This window comes from Castor canadensis, chromosome 15 (genome assembly GCF_047511655.1).
Source record: "Castor canadensis chromosome 15, mCasCan1.hap1v2, whole genome shotgun sequence".
NCBI classification, from domain to species: domain Eukaryota; kingdom Metazoa; phylum Chordata; class Mammalia; order Rodentia; family Castoridae; genus Castor; species Castor canadensis.
Genome location: NC_133400.1, coordinates 623,002 through 650,985, shown reverse-complemented (window position 1 = coordinate 650,985; position 27,984 = coordinate 623,002). Strand labels below are relative to the sequence as shown.

At 50.8% G+C, this 27,984-nt stretch overlaps 1 protein-coding gene across 8 annotated transcripts in view; it reads right to left on the bottom strand.

Annotated features, from left to right (window-relative positions):
* Positions 1-1,865: 1,865 nt before the first annotated feature.
* Positions 1,866-27,984, bottom strand: part of Ankrd11 (ankyrin repeat domain containing 11) — a 181,286-nt gene continuing 155,167 nt past the window's right edge. For 4 of the 8 annotated variants that reach the window (XM_074055464.1, XM_020173568.2, XM_020173567.2 and 1 more), the window contains exons 5-13: positions 21,386-21,556; positions 21,011-21,214; positions 19,609-19,751; positions 17,301-17,448; positions 10,398-16,987; positions 7,604-7,702; positions 7,384-7,527; positions 4,944-5,036; positions 1,866-2,879 (exon numbers count right to left, since the gene is read on the bottom strand). In XM_074055464.1, the coding sequence (XP_073911565.1) occupies positions 2,694-2,879; positions 4,944-5,036; positions 7,384-7,527; positions 7,604-7,702; positions 10,398-16,987; positions 17,301-17,448; positions 19,609-19,751; positions 21,011-21,214; positions 21,386-21,556 (7,778 nt within the window). In that variant the 3' untranslated portion in view covers positions 1,866-2,693. Of the gene's footprint in view, positions 2,880-4,943; positions 5,037-7,383; positions 7,528-7,603; positions 7,703-10,397; positions 16,988-17,300; positions 17,449-19,608; positions 19,752-21,010; positions 21,215-21,385; positions 21,557-22,048; positions 22,146-27,984 lie in introns of all 8 variants that reach the window. The other 4 variants (XM_020173566.2, XM_020173577.2, XM_074055466.1 and 1 more) reach the window with 3 other exon arrangements.

Sequence of the window (27,984 nt, the reverse complement as noted above, 5' to 3'; positions counted from 1 at the left end):
GTGACTGTTTGGTAGAACCTTCCGGTGTCTGTAGGAATGTGTGGCCTGCAGTGGACCATCACAGCTTTGGCTTCCCTTGTCCTCCTCTTTCCCTTTTTAGGTTTTCATTCTCCTAATAGGTAAAACTTGCTCTGGTTCTCTCCACTGTTTTCCTCTGTGCTGTCCCCAGTCCCAGTCATAAGGGAGAAAACCCCTCTGAAGTAAAGGTGACCCACATGGGCTGTGCTATGCTGAGGTCAGAGCCCTTGCCAGGTTTCCGGTGAAAACTGGACATGGAACCCCTGGATAAAGACCTGCCCTAGGGCCAGCCTTGGATCTGGCTGGGCTCTATGCGGTCACCAGGCAATGGCCTCAAGTGTTGTTATGAAAACCATCACCCACTTCCAGGTTGCAGGACAAGAGTCAGCTCCTATTCTGTGGCGAAGTGGGGGAAAAACCCCCACTTAAGTCTTTCTAGCCAAGTCTGGGCACCACCCCCAGTCCTAAGAGGTGAACCCTGTGCCACAAATGCTGTCCTTGCCCTACCTGGGAGTGTAAGTAAGTAAGTAAGTGCGTCTGTTCTGCCAAGCACATCCATGCTTCAGAGCTGGCTTTGCTGCTAATGAATTTCTGAGCTCTATGGCAGTCAGGAGTCTGGGAGGCAGACAGCACCCCTCACCAGCAGCTCAGAACCAGGTTTGGTTGGGTGGAACAACTGCCTTCCTCAGCTCCAGCAGAGCCTCTCAGGGTGGCACAATGCCCATATGGGCAGGCACAGGCCCCATGTAACACACTGTTATCATCTGCAGACCAGTAAGCTCCTTTGAGCACAGTGCTGACAGGGAGGGTGCTTGTTCTGTTGACATTCTCTCAGGAATGCAAGCATTTGTGTCAGGTATCTTCTGTGGCAGGGCCATGGCAGGCCTGTGGAGCCGGTGCTCTCAGCTGACCCATGTGGGGTTTCAAGGAAGCCTCATCTGCTGGCACTTAGGGATGTTGGGTGCAGCTATGGGTAATACAGGTAATTTTTAAAAAATGAAACAGGGCTTAGTGTTTCATGATAAAGCGCTGATTTAGGGAAAAACCACAAGTCTTGGTCAAAAATGCTCCCCCCCCCCCCCGCCCCAGGACATACAGTGAGACCTGTCTGGGAACAGAGGGAATCCACAAAAGCTGTTTCCTGTGCATCTGGGCAAGTGAAGGCCTTGCCTACCTTGTCACAGGCCCTGCCCTGCTGAAGGGTCCTTTCTGCAGCATCTACTAGCAACTACAGGACAGAGGAGAGAAAGGGGCCACTGCTTGCACAGGGCAAGACACTGTGCTGTGACAGTGGCTCCTTCTCAGGCACAAGTAGGAGGCACAAGTCCTGGCTCCCAAGACATGCTGGGCCTCCACCCTCATGGGCCTTCCTGCCAGGGAGGAGCGGGGAGGGGAGTGCCCTAGCTGTAGTGTTGCTGGAAACCTGTGAGCCCACGGGCCTCCAGCAGCAGCTCAGGTGGCAACTCTGTTGGTGGGAGGTCTCTCTGAGGCTGGAGAGCTCTCCTGTGTCTTCTTGTTGTTTCCTCACAGGCTGAGGGACAGAGGTAAGGCTGGCTTCAAGGTGCTCCATAGCCTTGTCCTCCTCCTGGAGTGCAAGACAGGTTTCACAGCTGCAGCCCAGTGATCCCCACTATCCCCAAGGGAGGTACCAACTTACTTACTTACAGAAAAGGTGGTGGTTTGGGTCCTAGAAGGGAAAATAACAACTGTTTGTTTGTTTGTTTCAATGCTAAAATTTAAACAATTTGCGAGGACAAAAAACTTGATACATTCAAGTTTTTAGACAGAGCTACTTGTCAGGTACACATTGGACCCTCCTGGGAGGGAGGGATGCATGAAAAAGAGCATTTTAATTAATTTATTTTTTATTTCTTTACACATAACTGAAAGTGATGTTACAGTACATAAGTTATTTACAACTGTGCAGTAATGTGTTGCAAAATAAATTATCTAGAAGGCAGCAAAAGTACATTGTGGATGTATATAAAACTGTACAGCGTTTGCGGATACACTCTTTTTATAGGATTATTGGCTCTGTAGTGTTTCAAGTTACGTTCTCAGAAAGAGAAACAAAATGCCCAAGATTGAAGGAAAAATATACAAACCACGAGGATTTGACCCCATTAAACACGACCGGAGAGCCCTGGCTGTGTCCCTCTGCGGCCGGGGAGGTGGTGGCCGGGTCCTTGCAGGCACCGGCGTCCCAGTGTCCCAGCCTATCTGGAGGACCATGCGGTATGGCACTCTCCTGCCCCTCCACCTGAAGGTCACTGTGCAAGGTGGATGCCTTAGTTTATTTCCTTTAATTGATCAGAATGGAACGAGGAATTTAAAAATGAACTCTGTTCTCCAACTCCTCAAGTAATCTGCAGTTGGCTGGAAGAAGACCCAAGGGCGCCATTCTCTGAGACAGCCGCTGTGTGTCTGCGTGCCAGTCTCCTCCCACAGATGGGCGAGGCTCTGCGTGTGCGGGCCTCGTGCTCCCTGCAGAGACATGTTCTGCCTCCCTGGCATCTGGGCCAGTCTGGAAGGGGGAGATGCGTGGCCAGGTGCAGTCTCTGGGCTCCTCCCACCTGGTGCACACGGTGCGTCCTCCTCCACCACCGCTGGGACTCATGGGCAGCACTGGGTGACTGCGCAGCCCTCGTCTATGTCCTGCAGCCCTCCTGTAGGTCTCAAGCCGGCAGCAGCACAAAGTCATCGTTGACATCGACCATGGGCACATAGAAGGAGGGCACCTCATTCACACAAAGAGACTTATGCCCGGCAGGGTCCAGCTCCTGGGCTTTCAGCTGCCACTCCATTCTCTGCACAGCATTGAGGGCTGCGGCCTCGTGCTGTTGTCGCATCAGGAGGCATGTCTGTGGGGGCACACACACATGGTGAGCAGAGAAGAAACAGGGCCCTGGACTCTTGACACCACCCCCGGTGCACAGCAGCCTGCAAACCCACCCAGCTTCTGATTGAGGGGCCTGCACCTATCACCCACTCCCTGAGGCCCTTCTGGAGTCAGGCCCTCACTCTCCCATGTTGTGTGTGTCTGACTGACTGGGCAGTGATGTGGTCACACAGGAGGCCTGTCCCCACCCTCATTGCTCTGTACAGATGACCCTGTCCTACCCCAGGGGATCCACTGGAGTTGTCGGTCCAGCAAGCAGCCACATCAACTTTGCTCTTACTGTTTTTGTTTTATAGTCATTTGTGGTATTTTCTTTGCATTCACAGTAGAAACTAGAAACCATGCCATTTGAAAGTGCACGTAAGGGACTGGCGGAAAGGCTCAGGTGGTTGAGCGCCTGCCTAGCAAGTGCGAGGCCCTGAGTTCAAGTCCCAGTATCACCTAAGGTGCCTGCATGGAGGGGAACAGATTTAAATATGGCCCAGGGAGTCAGCCATGCTCAGTGTTGCTGTTCAAGCTTGGAACTGACAGTGGCTGGTTCTGTGTCCATGCTCCACTGAATCGCAGAGGTGAAGGCCTGTGGGTGTCCAACTGGTGGCAGCATCTCAACGAATGTTCCTGTCTTTAGGTTTTAGATGAGTGAAGTAGTCTTCGAAGGTTAAGGGATAAAACTGTTTTGAAATCTGGTAAGATACTGTCAGCTGAGATTCCTGTGGACCCTGCAGGGAGGTGGCCAGCTCCCTTACTCTGGCTCCAGTGGCCGCAGCACTGCAGTCTTCTTCTAGGAACCTCATTTGTATTTTGATCCTGAAATTAATGATCAGTTTATCTCCTTTGTCCTGGATTGTATCTTTATATACTTTTTAATCTTGTTTGTAAGAGTTCTTTTCACATTAATGAAATGAAATAGGTTTTGTTTTTGACAGTACTAGGGTTTGATCTCAGGACCTTTTGTGTCATTTTTAAAGTACAAGTCTAAATTTATTGTGATGGTCAAAAATCTGCTTCTCCGGCTGCAAAGTGGCTCAGGTGGTAGAGCAACTGCCTAGTAAGTGTGAGGCCCTAAGGTCAACCCCGAGTACTGCCAAACTGGAAAAACTCAAACTGCAAAAATGTTTAGGTGACCTCATTTGTAACAACAACAAAGAAAAATCTGCTTCTCTCTTGATAAGTCTCTCCTTGGATCATCTAGTCAGCAGTGCTTATGGCCTCACTTGGGACAAGGTGCCTGGCTACCTAGAGGCGGCTGTGGCAGTTTACACTTCTCTTGGAGCTGTGGGAAATGTGGACTGCGCCTCACCTCAGGCCTGAAACACCCTGTGGCTCAAGTACAGGATGGGCTCTCCCATCCACTGGCCTTTGTGTCCTTGCTAGCACCTCCCTGAGTAAACTTGGAAACATGCTGACCAAGACACATGAGGGCTGGGGTCAGAGGCTCAGGGTTGCTCCTCTTGGCAAGTGCAAACAAGCAGCAGGTGTGGAGAGGAGACGCTGTCTGTCTTGCCTGTAACTTTGTGACTGGAAAGTCACTGCCCACAGCCCTAGCAGCTGCAGTGTGCATTTGCTTCTTTGGGGTTTTTTTTGGTAGCACTGTGGTATGAACTCAGAGTCTACACCTTGAGTCACCCCACTAGCCCTTTTCTGTGAAGGGTTTTTCGAGATAGGGTCTCACAGACCATTTGCCTGGGTTGGCCTTGAACCACGATCCCCCCCATCTCTGCCTCCTGAGTAGCCAGGATCACAGGTGTGAGTCACTGGCACCCAGCATGCATTTGCTTCTTACTTGTAATCTACCTCCAACCTCTCAGGACAAGGGTGGTAAGTATGTGATGACCTCTGTCTGAGGACAGCTTAAGGTCAGATCCCACAGAAGTCTTACTGTCCAGCCCAGGGTCTTGTTCAGTTAGTTCCAGGAGCTATTCCACACACACCTGAACCTAAGGGAAGTGGGACCTCAGTTCAATGGACTGAGCACAACTGGGAAGGGCTTCTGTAGGCCACAGAGCCCTGGCACTGCAGCACTCACCTTCATACGGTCGTACTTGTCGTCCACGTCCTGTAACCAGGAGATGAACTGGCGGGCATTGAAGCGATCTCGCACAGACTTGTTCTCGTCACCCTGTAAAATCAAACAGAGGTGCCTGTAAGAAGGTGTGAGGGAGCGTAAGAGGGTAAACTGAACACTTGGTCTTTTCTCCAGCAGAGAACAGAACGACGACCATCCTGCCCTTCTTCCTGATGGTATTCTAAAATGTCTTGGGAGGAAGTATTCCTAGGTACTGGTGGCCAAAGACTCACTCAGGACCTCCTAGGGGGTTGCCAAGGCTCAGAGGAAAGCTATAGCTGTGTAGGGCTTTCTGAGTAAGCCACGTATCCTGGGGGAAACAACCAAAGTCTTTCAGACTGCAGCCTCCATTTCACAGACTCAAGAACACAGAAACAGGTTCATGCAAAAATGCCATTTGTTTCAATCTCTTCCCTTGTCAAAAACGAATTTTTCTTCTTTGAAAAAGACGTGAGAAGTCTGAGATGGGAAGTGAGGGTCCTCAGTGGCCTGGGATCAGTCTCCTTCCTGGATTCCACTCTGCAGTTTGATTAATGGACTACAACCCTCACTTCACCATCACATACTGCCTTATTTCTACCATGATTAAATGGGTTTGCAAGCAGGGGTGCCCTCAGGACAGAAGATGGAGTGGAGCTAGGAGATTGGCCTGTGCTGTAGTAGGCTCTGCTGAGCTTTGCTCACTGGGTCTTCCCAGAAACCTCAGGGTAGCGTGCATTAATAGCTCTTGAACAGCTGGCCCATGCCTTCCCATGACCTGAGTGCGGAGTCTGACATCAAATATGGATATGGAAAGACTCAGTTGGGGACCTTCTGTTGACTTTGACTTTCAAAAGCAGTCCAGGAAACTGTTGAAAAATTAGTATTTTTTCTTTGATGCAAAATATACTTCAAACATTCAATCCCTGAAATAACCATCTGCTCCCCAACTAAACCTTCTGTTTTACAGCTTACTGACAAATGCTTTGCTTTAAAGAAAGCCTGTTGTTACACATGTGAGATGGAGTGTGCATGTTCCCAGAGTGGAAGATCTTTAATGCACTGAAAAACATTTTTAACTAAAAACTAGTGAATCACTGTGTAGCGCAAGTCCTGCTATTGTTAGGAGCTGGTGAGACCTATCACAAAGTTCTGAACAGTGAGAAGGGAACCAGTTCTAGGCAAGTGCATGCTGAGCAGGGGCCTAGGTTAAGAAGGGACTGCTCCATGATAAAAGCGAGAGCACACAAGGGAGGGGTGAGGATAGGTAAGACACCTAAAAAACCAGATAGCATTTGTTGCCCTCAATGCAGAGAAACTAAAGCAGATACCTTAAAGCAACTGAAGGCAACAGGAGAAGGGGACCAGGAACTAGAGAAAAGGTGAGATCAAAAAGAATTAACCTAGAAGGTAACACCCACGCACAGGAAATCAATGTGAGTCAATGCCCTGTATAGCTATCCTTATCTCAACCAGCAAAACCCCTTGTTCCTTCCTATTATTGCTTATACTCTCTCTACAACAAAATTAGAGATAAGGGCAAAATAGTTTCTGCCTTATAGTGAGGGGTGGGGGGGGGAAGAGGGAGGGGGTGGGGGCAGGGGGGAGAAATGACCCAAGCCTTGTATGCACATAGGAATAATGAAAAAGAAGGGACTGCTCATGGGGGCAGTGGAGGCCACACTGCAGCCTGCGCAGGGTGATCTCAGAACAATGCCTGTGGGAGTCTGGGGCTCAGAGGGTGAGGGATTGGCACAGGAGAGCCACAGTCAAGGGGTGAATGTCCCCAAAGGCTGGAGTCTCCAGCTGAGCTCCCTGGGAAGAGGGTGGGTCCTGGTGATGAGCCTTGCGTTCCACTCGGTTGGGACAGCAAGTATTCCCTGGAGGTAATGTGGACAGTGCAGCTCTCGTGACCACCGAAGGCAACAAGACTTGCCCAACAGTGCTGGCCTCATGGGGGATGTGAGCTCCTTGCTGCGGTTATCCCCACTGACCTAGGGCTACCATCATGCCAGCTCTGGCTACTCTCAGCTGTAGACAGGGGCTGCAAGTTTAAACAGTACACTGCCACCATGGTGATGTGAGAGGGCACAGTGAGAGGGCAGAGGGGACTGCTCATCTTATCTGTGTGCACAGTGCCTTAGAGGAACTAAAGAAACCAAACCCAGTGGTCTGATGGTTTTGTCTATGCTCCACTCCTACCTCTTGTCTTTTCTGAAGCCACCCGGGCACCATGCAGCAGGGCATGCGTACAGAAGCCCTAGTCTAATTGTCTGACAGGTGAATGAGCAGGGCTTGGATTTGTGCAGTGTGGCTGCTTCCTGCTACACTGCCTGATGCAGGAGACCTCACCAACTCTTCTTGGGAGGGAGTTCTGGGGAAAAGGGACAACGTGCATCCCCGTTTTGGGAGAGCCACTGACCTGGCTTTCCAGAGGCATGTTGTATACCTCAGAGTCCAGGAGCATTGTGCACGCACTGAAGGGCACTGCCTGGTTGGCAATGGTCCTGGCTGCCCGGCAATGAACCCGCAGGATCTCCTGCTCGCAGGACACAATTAGCTTCTCCTGGAAGAAAGGAGCAGTTGAGTGCGAGCACCAGGCTTGCTGCTTGTTCACTCGCTCGCTTGGGGGCTTCACTTACCCGCTCGATGCTGTGCTGCAGACGTAGTTTCCCTCGTACGGCCTCCTGCTGCTTGAACAATTCCTTCAGGGGTTCCGCAAGGGAAGGAGGAGGTGCAATCTGCAGGTGCAAGGGAAGGTTGGGGTCAGTGGGACTGAACTAAGAGCAGCTTACATTGGGACAGGTTCTGCCCAGCACCCACCCATACCAGGTGATTTCTGGGACACCACATTGGGGAGCTGCATTCGAACTTTGCCTTACAAAGAATGAAGTGAAAAGGCAGGGTATAATATACCCAAAGGTGCGTGGCCCCTTGTGTGAAGAGGGGAGGTGGACAGGTGTGAGTACCCATCCATGTCAAAGAGGTAAAGCAGGAATGTTGGGGCAGTAGGAGGGACTGGGTAGACCAGTGGGGTCCAAAAAGAGTCCATTATCCCTCAAAATGGAACATGGATACCAGTACCTGAGCATGGCTGTCTGTTGGGGAAGAGGTTCTGGGATACCAGCAGCGCACATACCACACACGCTAAACCACTGGAGGTGTCTCTCATGGGTCAGGAGCAAGGGGGAACAAGTAAGTAAACATATCCTAGCTAATGAGGATCAGGTCTTCCATGCCCAGAAAAAGAAGACACAAAGAGGAATGAATGAGAGGCCAGGCTTCCACTGTGCTGGGTAGAAATCAGGTCAGTATGGGGTTAGGCTTCCAAAGCAGGAACAAATAAGTGGACTATGTACAGGGCCAGGACAGGCACATGCTGCCGCCTCTGTCCACTGAAGGAGCACATGGTGATGGCAGGGCTGGGGCCTGGTACTCAGGAGAGAAGGGGTGTGTTGCAGCATAGGGGGGCAGTGCTCAGTGCAAAGCTGGAACTCTCTGCACCAGAGCAAACACTGGCGATGCTGATGACCACAACAGGCTGAGGGGCAGCTCCTCCTGACTGAAGAACTCTAGTCACCAAACATACTGGAAAGAGGAAACAAAAGCCCAGCACCACTAGGAAAGACCACAGAACAACAGTCACCCAAGGGTGACACTGAGGACAAAGGTCTGAGGAGAGGATCATGCAGATAGCATGAACTAAGGTAACTACCTATAGGGGAGCCCGAGCTGGTGTTCTAGGTTGGTCACCAGTAACCAGACATCTGCAACCAAGAACCCTGTGTGATGTGCCAGGACTCAGGTTCTGACTGTGGTACACCTGCCACAGACCCACTCACAGCTAAGCCCAACATCAAGCAATGGTGTCACGGAGCCTTGGGCACGCTATGCAGTTCAACTTTGGACTTCTCTATTAATCCAAAATTAGTTAAAAGTTGAAAGTTCACCCACATTTTGGTCTGCAGACTTCACCCATTACATCCCTTCATAGGCTTAGCCCCTGGATGTCAAATTTCTTTCCAACAACACAACTCTAAGGTGATACCAGGTAGGGGGTTTGGTGCTTGTGCCTGGCAAGGGACCCAGCAACAGCATAAGAAGCTGGGCATACAAGACACCTGACGTATCAGCCTGATCCTGCCTACTGCATCTAAAAGGTATTTGGGACATGGATGGAGTCTGACAAAACACTACCAGGGATCAGCTTAGTGACAGGGTTACATTGGTCCTTTTTTTTGCTTTTGCTTTTTCTCTATTTTCCAGATTTTCTATAGCAGCCCTGTCATTCTGTTTTGATATGAAAACTTAAAAGAACAAAGTACAAAAAGCCTTACTGAATAGAAACCTTAGGCCAGATTTTTATGAATGTAGTAGCCCACACTGCCACCTACTGTCAAGCTGGCTGTGCATGGATTATCCTCAGGGGAATCCAAGGGCTCTAGCATGGTTTGTACCCTTGCCCTTTGGAAGCCCCCCTCACACTTGAAGGGTTGTCAGGTGGGTACACCTCCTGCTTAGGTGGGCTTCAGTCCAAGAGTGCCTCCAAAGAAACAAGTGCAGCATGGTCCTTCCCTTAGGACTAGAAATTTCCTCCTAGACCTCATGCTTCGTGCAGCTGGGTCCCCAGAAAGACAAGCCTTGGCTCTACTGCCAGGACAGAACCAATCAAGGTTGAGAAACACGACACAGAGAAGCCTGGCCTTTTCTTCAAGGGTGAGATGGTTGTGTCAGAGTGGAGTCAGCTGTGGAGGAGACACTTGAGGATAGGGAGGTGGAAAGGGGCTCATTTTGCCTCTGGTGTGGAGGAAGACCTCAGAGAGCAGGAGGAAGCAGCCCACCTGGGCAGGATCCAACTAGCAGGAAATGTGGTCAGCCCAGATGTGGCAAGACCAGGGGAAAGGAGGCTGGTTCTGAGCTGCTTCTAAGCTGCCCAAGGAGGAGGGCTGCAAGAGATTTTGGTGTGCATGGTGGAGCTTTACCAGAGGACCCTGCTGAAGACACAGAAGCAAGGCAGGGCCAGCAGTCAGGTCTGCCAAGTGGAGCACAGCAGCCACTGGTGTCCTAGAAGCCCAAGGAAAGATGCAGGAAGGAGGGTATTTGGGGCTGCAGTGAAATGTAGGAACTACAACAGCAGGGGTAACGGCTGAGACAAGGACAAGTCAGTTGAGGCCTTTCACTGTGAAAGGGGAGTTGACAGGAGATAGCAGCAGGAAGGAAGGGAGCTGGGCAGATGAGCTTCAGCAGGAGGAGGATGTGGCGAGGCCAGAGACTGCAGGGACAGTGCTAGATAAGGACCCTGATCTGCAGAGCAGGTGCATGGTTGTGGGGAGGAGCTGGGTGTATGGGACTGAGGACTGGGCTGCTGGTGACCAGAGACACTGACCCTAAAGGTGTGAACACAGCTCCTGCCTATGCAGACATTGGGGAACTCACCACGGGGATGTGCAGCTTGCTGAGGGGCTTGCCGTCCAGGAGGTAGGACCCCGTGTAGGTGACGTACTCGGCATAGCACTGGGGCGCCTGCGGTGTGATGCAGCAGAGGATCTTGCGCTTTTCTTCGATCTTCTTTCTGATCTGAAGGTACTCAAAGTATGGGTTGGACCTGTCACTGTGGTAGGGCTCGATGGCGTCCAGCTTGATGGCATCCACGATGGCAGCCAGTGTCTGCTGGATGACCTCCCGTGTCTGCTGTGTGGATGTATTCAGCTGCTGCTGCAGCTGCTGGCTGGAGCGCTGAAAACGGCGCTTGCGGGGGTGCTGAGCCTGGGCATCCTCCTCCTCAGAGGCTCGGCCCTTGGCTCTGGAGGCAGGGGCAGGCGCTGGTTCCTTCTCTGGAGGGGGTGTGCTCTGCTTGCTCTGGCTAGCCAGCATCTGGGCCCGATTCCTGGTCATGCGCTGAGGGACCTCCTCCACCTTGGGGTTCTTAGGGGTTTCGGCCATAGGCTTAGGCTCCGGATCTGTGGCCTCTGGCTGGACACTGCCTGGGGGCCCTTCTGCAGGGGCAGGGACAGGAGGAGGGACAGGGGCAGTGGCATGAGTGGCCTCGGCGCTGTCAAGTGCCTGTGTTACGCCATCCACACTAGGGCCATCAGGCACACAGTGGGGAGTGGCACAGGGATCTTCAGTCTCTGTCTCCTCATTACCCCTCATGGGACACTGTTCAGGGGGCCCAGGCACAGGCACCAAGCTGGAGTTAGAGTCCTCAGGGGCCCTCTTGTCTGCCACAGTCTCTACTTCTGCCATGGCTTCTGCAGCTACATGTGTCTTCGGCCCTTCTGAGGGCTCGGGCTCGGTGTGGGGCTGGGAGGGTGACTGCTCAGATGGTGCTGGCTGTCCCTCAGCCACTAGTGTGGAGACACCCTCACCACTGAGGACTTCTGTGGCTCCCAGAGGGCTCTCTTCTGGAGGAATGGGAATTCCCTCCACAGCTTCTGCCTCAACGTCTGAAGTGTCTTTGGCCTGGAGAGGGAGCTCTGGCAGTGAGAAGGGCCCCAGGTCCAGATCATCCTCGGGGCTGACAAAGGCGTCGTGCCAGGGCCCTGGCTCCACCTGGCCGAGGGTGGGTAGGCTATGGCCGCTCTCTAGGAAGCTGCTCTCCAGAGGCCCCAGAGCCTCCACCTGAGCCACAGTAGTGACGCACGTGGACTCGGGGGTTGTGTCAAGGGGTGTATCCGGAAGTGACTCACAGTTGCCAAAGAAGGATTCCAGCCTGGCAGGAGCAGTGTATGGAGCGGCTCCTTCTGCAGCAGACATGGCAGCTGGGACTGCTCCTGCCCCGTCACCTTTGACTTCTTCCAGGCCTGGCTCAGTAGCCGGCAAAGGGTAAGATACTGGAGAAACAGGGTACGGTGGCTCGGCAGCACTGAAGGGGCCTGGGGCCGTGGGGTGGAGGGATTCTGTGGGGCAGAAATGTTTTGGGGATTCTGGGAACCTCTGTGGAGACTTTAGCAGAAGGTCAGGGCCCACAGGCCAACTGACAGAGTTTTCGGAGGCACTCGCAATTAAGGTGGAAGAAAGGGCCTGCTCAGTGGTAGGGTGGGCCCACTCGACAGGCTCCTCTGTGATGACAGTGCTGAAGGGGCCCTCGTCCAGGGGCTCCAAGTAGCTGGGCTCTGGGGGGATGATGGCAGCTGTGGCCTGCTGGTCCTCTGTGGCATCCAGAGGGAGGCCCAGGTCTGGAGGCAGGGCCCCTTCAATGGTTGGGGCTAGCAACTCGCCCCTGGGGGAAGGGGAGGACTTTGCTGGTAGGCTGGAGAAGACACCCTCTGGGGATGGTGTGGTGTTAACCACAGTGGTTGGTGGGCAGTGCAAAGTGTCTGCCTTGGGTGAGGGGATACCGTAGTCTGGGGAGTAATACCCTGGGGACAGGCAGGCAAATTTCTCTGTGGGAACAGGAGGCAGAGGAGCCTTGTCCTCTAGTAAGTGCTGCACTGGGGAGTCAAAACTGGAGGCCGCAGGGACACTCTGCTGCCTGAACAGCTTGTCCCCAACACTAAATTCCTCCTCGGGGGTCCTCCTGATGTCCACAGAGATTGAGCGGTACAAACTGGCAGAGACTGGCCTCGTGGGTGTCTGACCTGGGTTTTCAGAAACCCCACTGGAGGTCACAGAGAATCTGTCAAAAAAGGGCGGGGAGCAGGCGCTGGTGGACGTGGTGGAGACAGGCATTGAGTGTTGGGAGTCAGCGCAGTCGAACACCAGGTCGGGGTAATCGTCAGCGCTGCAGGATGGGGTCCTGGGCGTGTGCATCACTTCCTCATAGCTGGGGCATGACACAACAGAGGTGGGGGTGGGCACCCCAGTGGGCCGGCCCTGCTCAGGCCGGGGTGATGCAGGCAGGACTTCCTTCAGTGGTGGCCCAGCTAGCCAGTCTTTGGACTCTGCACCTGGTCCTGTATGTGGCTTGCTTTCGGCGGTGGGCAGCAAGGGAGTTGATTCCTTGGGCTTTCTGTCTTTAAAAGGAGGGTCCAGCCCCAGAGGTTTTTTTGAAGGAATGTCCAGGCTCTTCTTTCGCCCATCATCCATGGGCTTCATCTTCTCCTTGAGCTTGGGATCTCCAGACCTGTGCCTCATCTTCTCCATCTGCTTCATGCGCTCCTTGTGCCGCTTGTGCCGCTCCTCGATCTCCAGGTCCTTTTGGGACAGCATCCTCTCAAAGCTCGTCATCATCAGGTCGCCATCTCCTAGAAGCTTCTCCCGGGGCCTGGTGTCTTTCTTGCCTGGGTCTCTGGATGGGAGCTTCTCATTCCCATTGCTCATCTTCACAGGGTCGCCCTTGTCTCGCTCTGTGTTCTCCTTGAACTTCTCCTTCAGCTTGGCCTCACTGAGCTTTAAAGTCTCCTCTTTGCACTTCTCCTTGAAGGAGTTTGGAGGGTTGTCCTTGTCTTTGGCTACGAGCTTCGGCTCATCCTTATGGTGCCTCAGGAACCCATCTGCATGCTTGTCCCTGTGTTTCTCCTTCTCGTCTCTCCACTTCTCCCTGTGCTTCTCTCTCTTCTTCCTCTCCTTCAGGATGTTGATGGTACTAGATCCGTAGGGCTTTAGTTCCTTTTCTATTTTCTTGGAAGGTTCTCTTTCAGAATCATTTCTGTCTTTCTTTTCAGCAGAAAATAATTCAATGGTTTTATCTAGCTCCTCTTCGATGTCAGCTTTCGTGGTATAAGCAATCCCATAAGTGTCAGCATCCAAGAAGTCCTTTTCGTATTGGCTAGAGTCCTTCCTGCTGCAGCTGTCCTTGTAGTCATCACTCTTTTCTTTCTTCTCAGCCTTTTCCTTCTTGGCTCGCTCCCGCTCGTGGCTTTTCTTGGAGGATGATGAGGAGTGCCTGTGCCTTTCTTTCTCCCTCAGCTTGTCTGCGAGACAGGAGCTCTCCCTGGTCTTGTCCTCCAATGGCGGCTCTGAGAAGGACACCTCCAGGAGGGTACTCAGGCCTGTCTCCTGGCCCCGGTCTGCAAAGCTGTCGGATGAAACCTCACTGATTTTGTCATTGGAGTCCTCTCGATATTCATGCAGAGCCTCCTCCTCCAGCTTCTCCAGCAGGCTCTTCTCCACCTCAGTGCCCCGAGAGGCCTTTCTCTCTCGGGAGTGCTCTTTCTCTAGCTTATCCTTGTGCTTACTCTTGGCCTTGTCTTCACCAGAATGCTTCTTCTCCACCTTCTCAGGGAGTTTCTGTTTATTTTTCTTTTCTTGGGCAGAGTCGACAGAAGCTCTGTCTTTCCTGTCCTTATATTTTTCCATACACTCTTTATCCTTCTTCTCTTTGTGCTTCTCAAAGATCTTTTCCTTCTTGTCCTTCCCGACTTCGGCAGCACCTCTGTCCTTTTTCTTCTCCTTGGATTCTTTGTCTCTTGGCTTCTCTGAATGCTGCCTGTCAGAAGAGGACTTCCTGTGCCTGTCTGAGGGATGTGGCTCTCTCCCATCTTCCTTCTCTTGAAGGCTGTCCACTCTCTGCACCTCACTGGCCTCTCCAACCTTGAACCCACTGGCCATGTAACCATCTTTCTCATCTTCACTTTCGTCTGTGAATATGTCGGCGATGTACCAGCTCTTTTCTTTTCCCTTTTTGTCATCTTTTTTTTCAGAAAAGTCTTCCGAGATGATTCCAGAGAATGTTTTCTCCTTCTTCTCTCTCGCTTGGTCAAGTGACACTTTTCTGTCTTTGTCTTTGCCATGCAGCTCTTTATGCTTTTCCTTGCCATCTTTCTTTTCTTTAAAACATTTATCAAATTCCTTGTCCTTCTGACACTTCTCAAGGATGGACTTCTCATTTCTGTCTCTCTCACTGGACTTATCTTTGTATTTTTCTGTCCTCATCTTTTCCTTTCTTTCTTTTTCCAGACCATCTTTCTTCTCCTTCTCTCGTGCTGCATGGGGCCGTTCCCAGGGCTCCAGGCTCTTGGCAAAGTCACAGTCCGGCTTGTCCTTGAAGGTGGTCTCGCAGCCACACTCCTTCAGGTCCTCCCTGTGCACCTCATCAGGCCGCATACGCCCATCCCTCCGCTCCCGGGAACCCTCCAGGGGGTCCCTCCTATCCCGCCCACCTTCAGCAGACTCTCTCCTTTTCTTGTCTTTCTCAGAGAGATAGCTGGGGATGCTTTTATGCTTTTCTATTTGGTCTCTCCTCTTCTCAGAGTTCTTGTCTAAAAAGTCCCTGTCTTTCTTTCGGAAGAAAGAGTCTCTGAAGTCTCGCTTTTCCCGGGCTTTATTGTCCCGCTTCCTTTCCTTATTATCCTCTTTCACTGTTTCCAGGATAAGTTTGGCTACTGAGTCACTCTTGATGTCCCTGTAGTCTGTGACTGGAGAGTCCCAGCTGTCCTCCCCTTTGAAATCAAAGGAGGAATCAGACAGGTCGGAAAACCACCTATCTTGCTGATCATCAGAAAGACTGAATTTGGTGTCCTCATTCTCTAGAAATTGATTTTTGTTACAATATTCATCAAAAGCAGCATCTTCCCTGTATGCCTTTTCCTTTTTGAGTTTTTCTTTGTCATCTTTGAACACCTTCTCCTTCTCCTTGGAAACCCTGTCCTCTTTCATGTCATTCTTCTTTTCCAACTTGGAGGGTCGGTCTTTGGATTTTTTCTTCCTCTCCTCTTTGTACAATCTCAGTTTCTCCTCCTTGGGAGACTTTTCCTTCGAGGATTTCTCCCTTTCTGCTTTACTGGAACGGTCTTTCTCTTCCCGGAAAGACCTGCAAATGTCTTTGTTCATGTCTTTGATTCTTTTCAGTGCCTTCTCATCCTTGGAGACCTTGAGGACCTCATCCTTAAATAGCCACTCTTTTTCCTCTGACTTCATCTTGCCAAGTTTCTCTTCTTTCTTAAGATGGTCTCTGTCGTGCTTCAACACTTTCAACTTATTTTCAGTGGAAATGTCATTGTCTAAGAGGATGGCCTTATCTGGCTTTTGCTTGGAGTCTTCATATTCATATGTAAAGCTTTTCAGTTTAAGTTCCTGGCTGACTGAGCACTGCCCCTTTTCCTTACTTTTGTGTTTGTGTTTTGTCTTGTGTTTTTTGATGACCTTCCCTTCCTTGTCCAGCTTGGGGACAGCGCCATCCGTGCTGGGGTGGAAGGTGCTCCTCTTCTCGGGCTGAGCACTCTGCAGGCTGCCCCTCTTGCGGTGTTCCTGCTTCCTCCTTGCAGGCTTCAGCGACTCCACGCTGGAGCCCTCAGAGGAACAGTCAGACTCGCTTGTTAGTCCCGTCCTTGAGGAGTCTGACAAAGAGCTGACCTCAGACCAGGCTGGGGAAGAGATGGCTTTCCAATTGTCCGTGCGCCAGTGTTTGGCGTGCTGGTCAGTGTGGCTGGGGTTATGCTTCTGGGCCACTGTGCTGCCATGTGATGAGGTGGAGGAGGCAGACAGTGAGCTGAACAGGGAGGGGTCCTTCAGCACCAGTGGGGAACCCTTGAGGCAGCCTGAGCTCCCCACGGAGTCTCCATCATCCTCGTCACTCTCTGAGGACTCACTTTCTGACCCAGAAGAACAGAACTTGTCATTCCTCTTTCCAAACCGTACTTCTTTGCCTTTTATTTCTTTCTTTCGCTTCTTTTTCACTTTATTTTTTTCCTTCTGCTGCCTGGAACTGGAAGACTCTCTTGCCTTACTACTGGGCAGCATGGTGTGTGCCGAAAGCCTCAACTTCTCTCCGGCCCCTACAGCAACAGTTACGTCCTCCTCATCGGACGTGTCTGACAAGATGCGATGGGCCGCCTTCTTTGGTGCAAGCGTGTTATTTTTTGTGTAACTCTTCACTTCCATTTTGGGTATTGAAATGAAGCTGTTTGACTTAGTTTCCTTCCTGTAGTCCTTCTTTAGCAAGTGCTTGTCATCCACAGGAGGAACCCTGTCCTGCTCATCATCCTCGTCAAACTCATATTCATCCTTGACAGGAGTAACAGTTTTCTGTGGCTCTGGATTCTTAGTCTTGAGCTTCAGGCCCTTTTCAAACTCAGAGTCCGTGTTATTGCCATCGACAGAGCTAGACGGTGCAAATGATGGGGCATCCTCCTCTTCAGAGCTCTCTGTTGGGATAGGAAGGAAGATGTCAGGTAGTTTAGACCACTCTGCTAACACATGCCTGGGATGCTCTGCAGCTGTGAAAGGAAAAGCCCCTGGATGTGTGTCCACCCAGGAGAGGAGATTGGTTCCATTTCGGGGGAAGCACTTCACTTGGTTTAGTCATCTGCCCAACCATGGACAGAAGAGACCTACAGAGGTGTGAAAGACAGGGCTGGTATCTCAGCAGACAGACTGACTGCAGGTATATCAGCAGTGAGGCTCATGGCAACCCTGCGTGGTGGCTCCCCAACCCACCCAGCCTGCACTTGCACTTACCAGTGGAGCTCTCCTCACTGGAAGTGTATGTGCCTTTGCCTAACAGGAGATTCACCATCGTTGGGGAGTTGGCTACTTTCAATGGCGTCTCGCCTTTCCTGTTGCTTTGTTGAGGGTTTCCGCCATACCGTAATAACAACTTCACCACCTACAAAACATAACAAACACCTTAGAGATTGTGTGAGAAACACAACTATGCTGTCATTCCTGTGTGAAACTATAGCCCATCCAAGAACTGCGTGCGTGAATGAATAGCCCTGAGGCTCTGGTGTAGGTGCCATGTGCAGTCCCTGAAGGAGGGTCTCTGGGTGCCGAACAGGCTGTCCTCTTCAGTGAGGGCAGAAGCGCTTTGCCTTCTTTGCATTTCCTCCATTTCTCCTTTGCACAACTTAGTCATGTCTCTGGAATCTTCTCAAAATGGCTCACCTCCCGCCAACAGCAAGCTGATTAACATGCGGGCCCGTGGATGGGTGTGTAGGGCTCTGGTAGTTTGGGGTTGTTTTGAGGGACAGGGGTGCACAGAATAGAGGAAACAAAGACCAAGTTTCTGCAAGCTTATTTATTTATTTTCATTTACATTAGAAAATAAGATAATCTCTTCCTTGCTTGATTTTACATGCATAAGGATGGTTACATGGGTGACAGACATTTTAGGTGACATTGCAACAGGTCGGTTCAATTGTTTATAATCCGCAAACCGTGTTTCATATTTCTAAAACAGCAACTTGCTGAACTCAAGTGCGAACATTAAATCTAACCTCAACTTTAGTCCGGTCTGAGGTCAAGTTTAACATACACTCTTATTACTCACAGTCTGTTTTGCACTGTGTCATAAGCACAGAGTTTTTATGTGTATGAGTTTTCTACTGCTGCTGTGACAAATCACCATGACCTGCCTCAGAGTCTGGAGAAATGAGCCTCACTGACTTGGTTAATAACAAGGGGTAAAACTAGCTCTCTCCTTTCTTCCTTCATTGTGAGGGCTGAGAGCAGAACTTGGTTCTTTCTGGCACCAACGTCTCAGGAGACCAACGTCTCAGTCCCCTGCTGTCAGAAGATACCAACTTCCTGAGCCGTGGCCTTCCCCTAGGGCCAGTGATGCAGACCAACACCCTCTTAGGCCTCCTGTATCTGCACGTGTTTCATCTCCTGCACCCAGAAAGAAGAAGCTACTAAGCTGCTTGCCAAACCACCTCAGATGACCTCCCCCATGAGAGGTCACGGTCCTGCCCACTTCACTGCGTTCCCATAGCTTATGACGTTTTCCATAATAAAAAAAGATGGACTGTGACAGAAGTATAGAGATTCAGGTGATGGCTCCCCCATTACCCCGCACCCCCTCATTCCATCTTCTTCCCGCTCCCCGCCAGTCTCACCTCACCCATACTGCCCACTGCTAGGTACTCTTTAGCAATTCTCAGACATCACACAAACTTTTTCAGTATGTTTCTCTAACACAGTCTTTAGAAAAGTACACAAAACAAACCACAATGCCATTGCCTCACCTAAAAATTTAACAGTAACTCTTTGACATCAAATATGAAATCATATTCAAATTTGAGTTTCCCAGTTATCTCCAAAATCTTAACACAGAGCCCTCTCCCTGTAACGATTCACTGTGTCCTGCTGTGTTCTTTGGGTCTTAAATGATACAGGTTCCTGGCATCTTCTGAAAATGGCCAGGTAGGGTCTGCTTTTCAGTACTATGAACATGGGTGGAAGTGGTTTGCATGGTAAGACACCATGGCCCTCACCATGATGGTCACGGTCCAGTCTCTGGATTGGGGCTTGGATAATGATATCAATGAGACCATGGTGACCTCTGCATCCTGCTCTCCAGGATGAAGTGTGTCTGGCACATTCTGTGTATCTCTAGACTTGGAGGCAGCCCTTTCCCCAGGAGGCTGAGCCCCTGACCTGTCACAATGGTCTAATCTTGACTCTCATCCCAGACTTCTGGATCTGCCTTCCAGGTGGAGCAGTGTCACAGTGATGATGTCAGGGAGCTGGCATCAACTCATGCTGCTACCCTTTCTATTGGGCTATCCACCTGCTAAATCAGCCAGACCTAAGTGGCTGAGGGATGACACTGTACATGTGCTATAGTGGTGATTACTGTCAAATCTGTGAGAAGCTGTCCAGTGCAAGAAAGGTGGGGACAGGCACAGGAGACAGCTAGGCCTTTGGGGGTGGGGATTCAACTTACTTCTCAGAACCCAGTAACAGGAAGGCTAGCTAAGATAGAGAAACATGAAGCTGTAGAATGGTCCAGAAGTCAGAGGACAGAGGGGCGCAGGGAGATGCCAACCTTGTAGTGCCCGTTGTTGGCAGCATCATGTAAAGGTGTGTCATCATCCAGGCCCTTGGTGTTCACCTCCGCACCTGCGGCCAGCAGCTGCTTGGCGATGTCATAGTAGCCCCGGTTGCACGCCTCGTGCAGCGCTGTCCAGCCTGGAAACAGACACTTAGGACACTTGTTATGTAACCCTCAAGAGCCTCACTCCTGACTGAAATGTGTTACATGACCAGGGATCAGGGAGGGAAGCCACCCTGCACTTATGGCTCAGACAAGTCCTAAATTTTCCTTACTGTGGTGCCTCATTTTCACCACAGATAAATTTGCAGATTAACAGACTGTGACAATAACCCTAATAAGGGTAGAAAAATCTGTGGACACACACTGTAACAAACAAGAGCCTTAAGCCTACTCATCAATCAACGCAGCAAAAGAAAACCCTCTCATTTTGGAAACAGGAAAACCGAGACTGGGATTGCTACTGAGGACTTCAGGGCTGGCTGCTACAGGAGCTCTTCTGGATGCTCCTGGGCTCAGGCCATGGAAGGGAGGCACCCCTGGCAGGCAGTACCCCCAGGAAGCCACAACTCTACCATCAGACAGAGTGACCACACACACCAGTGAGAGCAGGATTCACCTCCCCCAAGAGTGTCAGCATCTCAGAAAAGCTTCACATGGAAATTGCTTTAAAGTATGACACTGAATTAGGCAGGGGCCAGATAACTAGCAGGAGAGACCTGGGGTCCCACATGAAGCCTGTCTGTCTCACTTGCCTCCTGCTCTCCCTCCACCGTAAGCACTCAGCTCTGGATGGTGTGGCAGTGCGTCATGGTGGACTGCATTTCATGCAAAAAAAGAAGGCAGCACTGGACTCAGCCCTACAATAAACAAGGCCTGGCCATGGATCAGGTCTGGGGAGGTGCTTTCAGTTCTTAATGTAAAAAAGGTGACCTGTCCTGCCTCCTCATTCAATTTTCTGCAGCAAATTAGGTGGGTGAGGGTGTGTCCTCACACCTCAATGTGGGCACACGCCTGAGCACTCAGTTGGCAGTACAACACGCCCCCTGCTAGGATGACAGTTACTTCCTAAACAACACAGCTTGGACTTGGGGCTGACACACAGCAGAGAAAATACTTCAAACTCCTCAGTTCTCTTAAAAGTAACAAAATCCAAGAAAATGATTCTAGTTTGAAATACTTCCCAGAGGCACTAATTGCTCCTCAGAAACACAAACCATGTTGTTGTTGTGTGTGTGTGTGTGTGTGTGTGTGTGTGTGTGGTTGGGCACAGGACCAACTACATCCCTCACTGACCCACAGTGCGATGCAGGGCAGCCCCCTCCAGGGCTTAGGGTGTACACCTGACCTACCTCAGGAAGGAAAGGACAAGCTGGCCAGGAGCGCAAGTGCTTACCTGCGAAGTCCTTGACATTCACATCCGCGCCCTCACTGATAAGCTCCTTGATGCGCCGGGCATCCCCCCGGATGGCGGCTCGGTGGAGGCGGGTCTCTCCTCGCTCGTTTCTCTTGTTCACTTTATCTTTGGTTTTTGAGGCAGAGTTGGGCGTCCCCTTCTGACACACTGTAGACTGGGAAGGGTGCTTTGGTGTTGTGTCTACTGCAGGCCAAGGAGGGAAAAGGCAGGACATTACTGAAGATGGTATGGCTTTGTGGAAACCTCCAGAACCTGACCATTTTCATGAGGTGAAGGGATCTGCATAGGACCCACCATCAATATAACCAGTACCTGCCAGTCTCAGAGACCACCCACCAGCACCTGCAGGCTCACCTGGGCTGTTGGCAGACTCCTCGGCTGTCATCTGCATGAGGAGAGCCACTTGCTGGCGCTCAGAAAGTGGGTAGCCAGCTCGGATCCCAGACAGCCCCATGCCAAACAGCAGCCCAGACTTGCGGGCAACAGGCTCCTTCTTGATCCTCTTCCGTTCAGGACCCTGCTTCTCTGTGCAGCAGGTGAGGGAGAAAGGGAGGGGAGACTTCATGCCAAGTCCTCAGAACCCAGGTCCTTACCTAACATTTATGGAGCCCCTGCACTCCACCCGACAGCTTAGAGAGCAACAGGAAGGCCTGTGAGAGGGAGAAGGGACAGTGCTGGGAGCATTGATGCCACCCCACCTTTGTGAGCAGTAGCTGTGACAGACACAGTTTAAACGCCCTGTTGTCAGCCCATCGGGTCTAAGTCTCGGCCTCCACCAACCATTCGCTCCCTGCAGGTGCTTCTCCTGAGCCTCCCAACCTCGTGCCACACACAGAAGGCAGCAGGATGGTTTAGCACCGCTGACCTATCCCACACTGGACAGGTCTCTGTTAATACACGTGTCTGCAATTAAACTCCTCCTTCCCAGCCCTCCTCCAAACAAACAGTGCAGGTATTAAATGGCAGACACAGTTTAAAATACATAAATAAATCAAGGCCAACTTGTCAGTACTGTACCTTTCTTCTTGCTTCTAGGAACCTCCATTTCATGCCATGGTGCTTCGAGGAGCGTACCAGCCTTGCAGTACCACAACATGGACTGAGCTGGAGGCATCTAAAGGCATCAACACAGAGCACTAACAAGATACGATGTAACAGCTCGGCTGTTCCATCTTAGCCGCCTCCTAACAAGCAAGTCCTGGGCGCCTCTGACCTGTGACAAAACGCCTTGCTGACCTCTATCAGAAAGACTGCACTGCTTCTCTGAACAGAGGTGGAATGGGGAAAAAAGGCACCCTAAAGCCTGATTCAGGAGTTCAAAGGCTCACTCTCCTCCTTGCCCAGTGGTGGCTCTCCTGTGATGGAGATAGGGGCAAGCCTCTGGGTCCTCAATGCCTCATGATTCTGGGGAAGCCCCTGATCAGGGCCAAGGTGGTTTCAGGGTTCCCCACGTATGCAAGCTGTGTGATACAGCTTTACCAAGGGCCTGGTGTGGGGATGGAGAATCACTACAGGAGGCAAGGGCCTGAGGTTTTCTTCTGGGGAGTTTTCCTTTCCACAAATCCAAGAAGCCCCTTTCTGCAGGACTGAACTGGCTCTCATGGCCAATGTCTGACCCTCTAGAAGTGGGTGATAACTCTAAGAAAATGGCCTCAGTGGATCACACATCGTCTGTCACTGAAGACTGGTCTTCAGCTGGTTTGCAGGTTTAGCTCTTGACAGTACATCCCTCTGATCACCTTAGTCCCCATGACCATTCTGCCATTCTCTTACCCAGAGTCTTCTGTTAAACAACTTCTAGCAAGTTCTTTAAAAAGTATCTTAGAATGCCTTTTAAAACTAAATTTGTGACTTGCTGAGAATGCTGACTTAGGCGTTTTATGTGACAAGACTGTAGGCGGCAGTGACATCCACCCGTTTTACAACTCACAGCAAAACTCCCTGAATTCCGTAGACCACCACCACCTAGTTTCTAAACAAGCTGTAATGTACAAATCTGAGAAAGAAAATTTCAGACAGAACTTGAACTGTACTGGCTGTGCAGTGCCAGGGGAGACAGTCTCACCCCAGCAGCAATGGCTCAGGGCCATGGTGAGTGGCTGAGTCAGAGTGTGGAGGTTTTATCATGATCTCACTGTGCCCATGCACTGCACCTTGCCTGTATCCCTAGGGGTGCTGCTTCCTGTGACAATGTCCACACAGTGACAGAAACCACACCAGGAGGTCAGACACTTCTCTGGCCTCCCTCAAGGAAAGCAAGCTCAATCTACCTGTGTCCTTGTGCTCTGGGACTTCAGATGCCCTAGAGGTAGGGTTGGGTACCTGCAGGTCTGCTCAGATCCACCCAGAGAAGATGCTGACTTTTGCATGACCCATGCCCCCAACCATACTGAGCATATTCACAGACCTGCTCCTTCACCCTCTCACCTGGAGCAGTACAATGTGATCATTTGGGACAGGTGAAGTTTGCTGAGAATATAATGATAGCAAAATCTCAGAAAAACACACACCTCACAGGATTAGTAAGTTCAGGAGTCAAAAGTGAGTGGTCCATCCCTGCTTCTGTGCAGTTTGTGCTATTCAGGGTGTCTTTGGATCCCAATGCACAGACTTTTTTTTTTCAAACAGGGTCTATGTTGCCTATGCTGGTCTCAAATGACCTTCTAGCTTCAGCCTCCCAAGTTATACTTAAGATATCAACCTAGTGGAAATGTACCAGGTGATAATCAAGGGGCATGCATTCTTTACAAGGCTGTCTAAAAACTGTGAGGGCAGGAGCCCACTGCGTGCTTCCCTTTGCTGAGCAGCTAAGAACTGCAAACAGAACCTGACCCAGTCCTGCAGAGCAGCTGCTGTCATGTGCTTTGGTTGTATGCCAATAGTGGGACACGCAGGCCTGGGCTTCAGGGACAACAGCTGACCCTCCTTGTAGCCCACTGACTGCTGGCCCCTGCTCAGCCAGGAGACGTCCAGCTACTCCCACTGATGTTTGGGAACCATGACACCCTTCCCTGCATCCCATGTGGCATCACAGAAGCCTTGTTCCACCCTCTCAGGAAGAACTTATTCCCTGGACACAGCAAACTGCTTATACAATTACCCATGGCCTTCAACAAGATTTACTTGTCCAAACAACAACAACAACAACAAAAGACTCCAGCTAAAATATCTGCTAAGAAGCCAATCTCCTGACTATAAATGTAGCTTTTCGAAGCACATGCACCAACTGGCATCCACAAGGCCCACTTCTTAGCCTCAAAGCCCAGCAAACCTGCATATCCACCAGGCTGAGATGCTACATCATCTACAGGACTTCTGGGGAGAAGGGGCACCAAAGATGCCTCATGAAAGACGAAGACTGAAAGTGTGGCCACAACCTGTGGCTCAGACCATGCTGAGGGTCGGCACGTCCACAGCAGCTGAGCTGCCCAAAACAGAGACACGGTGTGCTGCAGACATTCCTGCAGGAACACATGCTGCCTGTGCCACCACATGGCACACATATAATCTGGCTGGCTACACTGCTGACCCAGAGCTGCATGCCCATGTGAGAAGACCCCTCCAGTTCTAGCGTTAGAGCACATTCTCAGCTGCTATTGGTGGAGGGAAGTCAGTGGGGAGGCAGGAGCCACTCCTAGCTGTTGCAGCCAACCAAAATGTTTGTTAGGCATTTTGCTATTTTTGTTTATATTATCCAATTGGAAGCAAAGTAGAATTTATGTGCATTCCAAATGGTAATTGTCAAGTTGTGCAAAAGACTGGCAGTCCAGGAAGAAGGTAAGTCTGTGCTGCAGCAGTCAGTGGCGTGTGGGGTTACACATATGTTTAGAGGGCTGTAGAGGGGCAGGGCTGCCCAACAGGTTACCTGAAAGCCCCCTTCAAACTGCGATCTGCAGGCTCTGAGGACTTCATGTGGAGCCCAAAGGCAGAGGACCAAGGGGAACAGAGGATGAAAAAGGCCAGGGCGACATCCACACCCACGCCCTGCCAGCACCTGAGTACCCATCCCAGCGTGTTTCCTGATAGTGGTTCTACAAAGAGACATCATCCCTGGCACTTCTCTTGGGTGAACACAAGCTTGGACACTCTACCCACCTCATCTTTAAGAAACAGGAATGTGACGGCATCTTGGCCTTTCTCTTCACACATACTGGCCTCGTGTTGGGCTTCTGTGAGGTGGATGCCCATGTCTTATCACTCAGCTAGCAAATGCAAGATTCTAAGGAGTGTCTCCACATTGGCCTATGGCTGTTGCCTCTTCCTATAGAGGGCTGAAGGAGTGGCCTATTTTCAGGAGTCCACTTCCTGAAAGTGGCTTCCATGTGAGGAAAGGCCTTTCTGAGGCACAGCATCTTCTGGCAGCGAGGACAGAGCAGATATCCCCAGAGAAGAGCATCCAGAACCTGCCTGACTCAGCACAGGCAGCCAAGTCGTCTCACACAGTGGTGCTCAGGAACCCGCAAAAAGTAGTTGTTCCTGAACTTGAGGACTCTTGTTCTCATAAGAAAGGTTCTCTACCACTCTCCTTTAGAATCATCTGTCCTACAACCCTCCCTCTCCTCTGGAGTGCAGACCAGATCCTGTTAAACCCCATTCTCTCCGCCACATCTCTCACCTCTTTTATACTTCTCATCTCATTCTATGCCTCGGTCTAGGCAATTTTCCTAAGAATATAAGCTATGTAGTCTGGCCACTGATTCTTAACTTTTAGTGATAATTTTCATTTCCAGATGTTTCACATGATACTTTAAAAAATCTGCATGGTCTTTTTTGATAGTCTTTTATTTCTTGCTCCTGTTTTTAATTCTCTCCCTTAGTTCGTTCTACAGGTTTACATTTTGAACATTCCAGGGTGTGTTCTTGGGGCTGTACCTTGCAAGCCTAAGAGGCGTTTTGTCCTTACAGTCCAATTCTGCTGAGGGGTTCGCACCCATTTCTGGCACCCGGGGAGTCTGGGTGAAGACCTGTATCTCCAGGGAGGGTCTGTTCTTGCTCTGGTCCTTTGGGATGTGAACACCAGCTCGATCAGAGGAGGGGGCATGACTACGCAGAAGCCTCTCATTCCTTCATGACAGCTGCCAGCAGAGACTGGGGGTCATCACTGGGGAAAATGTCTTCCTTCATAGCCCAGTGTGTCCCAGAGATGTGGCTTTCTCATGGTGACAGGCCCTCTGTCATGTCTAGGGCCTGGAATCTCAGCCCATAAGGCCTGGCTCCAGGGCAGAGACCAAATACTCAGGCCTGACATTCTTTTTGAGGTGTCTGCACACTGGCTTCTTTCAAAGCATGGTGTTGCATTTAGCATCTCTAATTCTAGGCTGTTCCAACAAGATTCCACCATGTTGCCTAAATCTGAAGAGCTATAGCTTCTCTGCGCCACCACAGAGTTCAGGAGTGTCAGTGTATTTTTGATTCTCTTCTGTATAGGAACATTTTTATGATGAAGTTTTCAAGTAAGAGGAAACTCCTTCCATACCAGTGAAGCTCATTCTCCGACTAAGGCACCCGAGTTCTGGCTATATGACCTCTGCAATTTGTTTTCCCAAATTCTAGACTGAAGGCAACACTGGTCCCCACTGCTGCACATCACAGCAGCAGACAAGATCAGAATGAGAGAAGCAACACTGGCTCAAAGGGCCCAGACAACAACCAAGCAGGGCAATTTCCCAACCAGTGCTACTCATTCTCACTACATCAAAGCATGCTGAGAATTTAGAAAGAAAGAAAACTACAGTCCAAACAAGCACCAAGGTCTGAACTGTGTCCATCAATCCGGCCTAGATGGTCCTCCAGACCCCTGAAGCTCCTGCTTCAGGAACAATGGCTCCTCCTAGGACGGCTGTGGGCTGGCACTTCACAGACAGAGCTGAGAGATGGGAAAGCTGAGAGGTAGAGGTAAAGATGATGTCCTAAGTCTTATGCTATAGAGGCAGGCAGCCTTGTCCTGTGGGACCCCTCACCTTGAACCCCTCCCAGAAGCTCAGATGTGTCCTCCAGGAGGGCCCCTTGTTCACATCCCATATGTCTTTCCCCTTGGCTGATTCTGTTGTCCCTCAGTGCAGAACTCCTAACAAAGCCCTGAGCTGGGCATCCAGTGCTTCTCAACTGGGGATATAGAGAATTTTAAACAGAAAGACCTTCTTTTGCTAGTTCATGCTCCCCTGTTAAAGGAGAAATCATTCAAGTACAGACAGAAAAAAACATCTGAGAAATAGTTCAGAGACAAGTCACAGATTTTTCAATTATGTATTTTATGTGGATGTGTTTCTTCACAAGTGACCACATGGTTCTTAGGCTAATTCCAGTATCCTCACTGTGCAACCAAGACCTGACCACTCAACTACCGCAGTCCAGCATGCCATGCATGGGACTCTAGCTACCTCACCCTCGTTCTGTTTTTTTTTTTTTTTTAAACCAACACCCACCACCTAAACTTCTTTCCTGCATGACCAAATTCAACTTCATTCACATATGGACCCTCGTTCACAAGACATCCAGGAAGGGTCAGTTACTAGTCCCACCTAACACATGGCCTTTGCAGCCAGTCTCCCTTGGAGACAAAGGAACTGGCAGGGACTGGACTCCTCCACCTAATACCTGGGAGTTGCTGGGTAGAGTCACCAGGGTGGGGCTAGGCACAGCCTGCTGGACTCTGTTTTGTGTGAGCAATAATCCACGTGCTCCATGAAGAGCACAGAAGTGTGCAGGGAACCTGTTAGGACTCGTTCTGATCCAGGAGGTCCAAGCTAGCCCAGGGACCACACTTGGGGTGGACATGCCCTTTCGGGCCAGAGGTCTATGGTGCATCACATTCCCAAGGCACCTTCAACGCTGTACTCCCCGCCAGCGAGCACAAGACTTGCCCCTAGGCCTCAGACCCTGCTCTCCATCTACTGTGGTCCAGTACCTGTCAGTATGCAGCCCATCATTGATGTCCATCTGGTGAGCAAGGA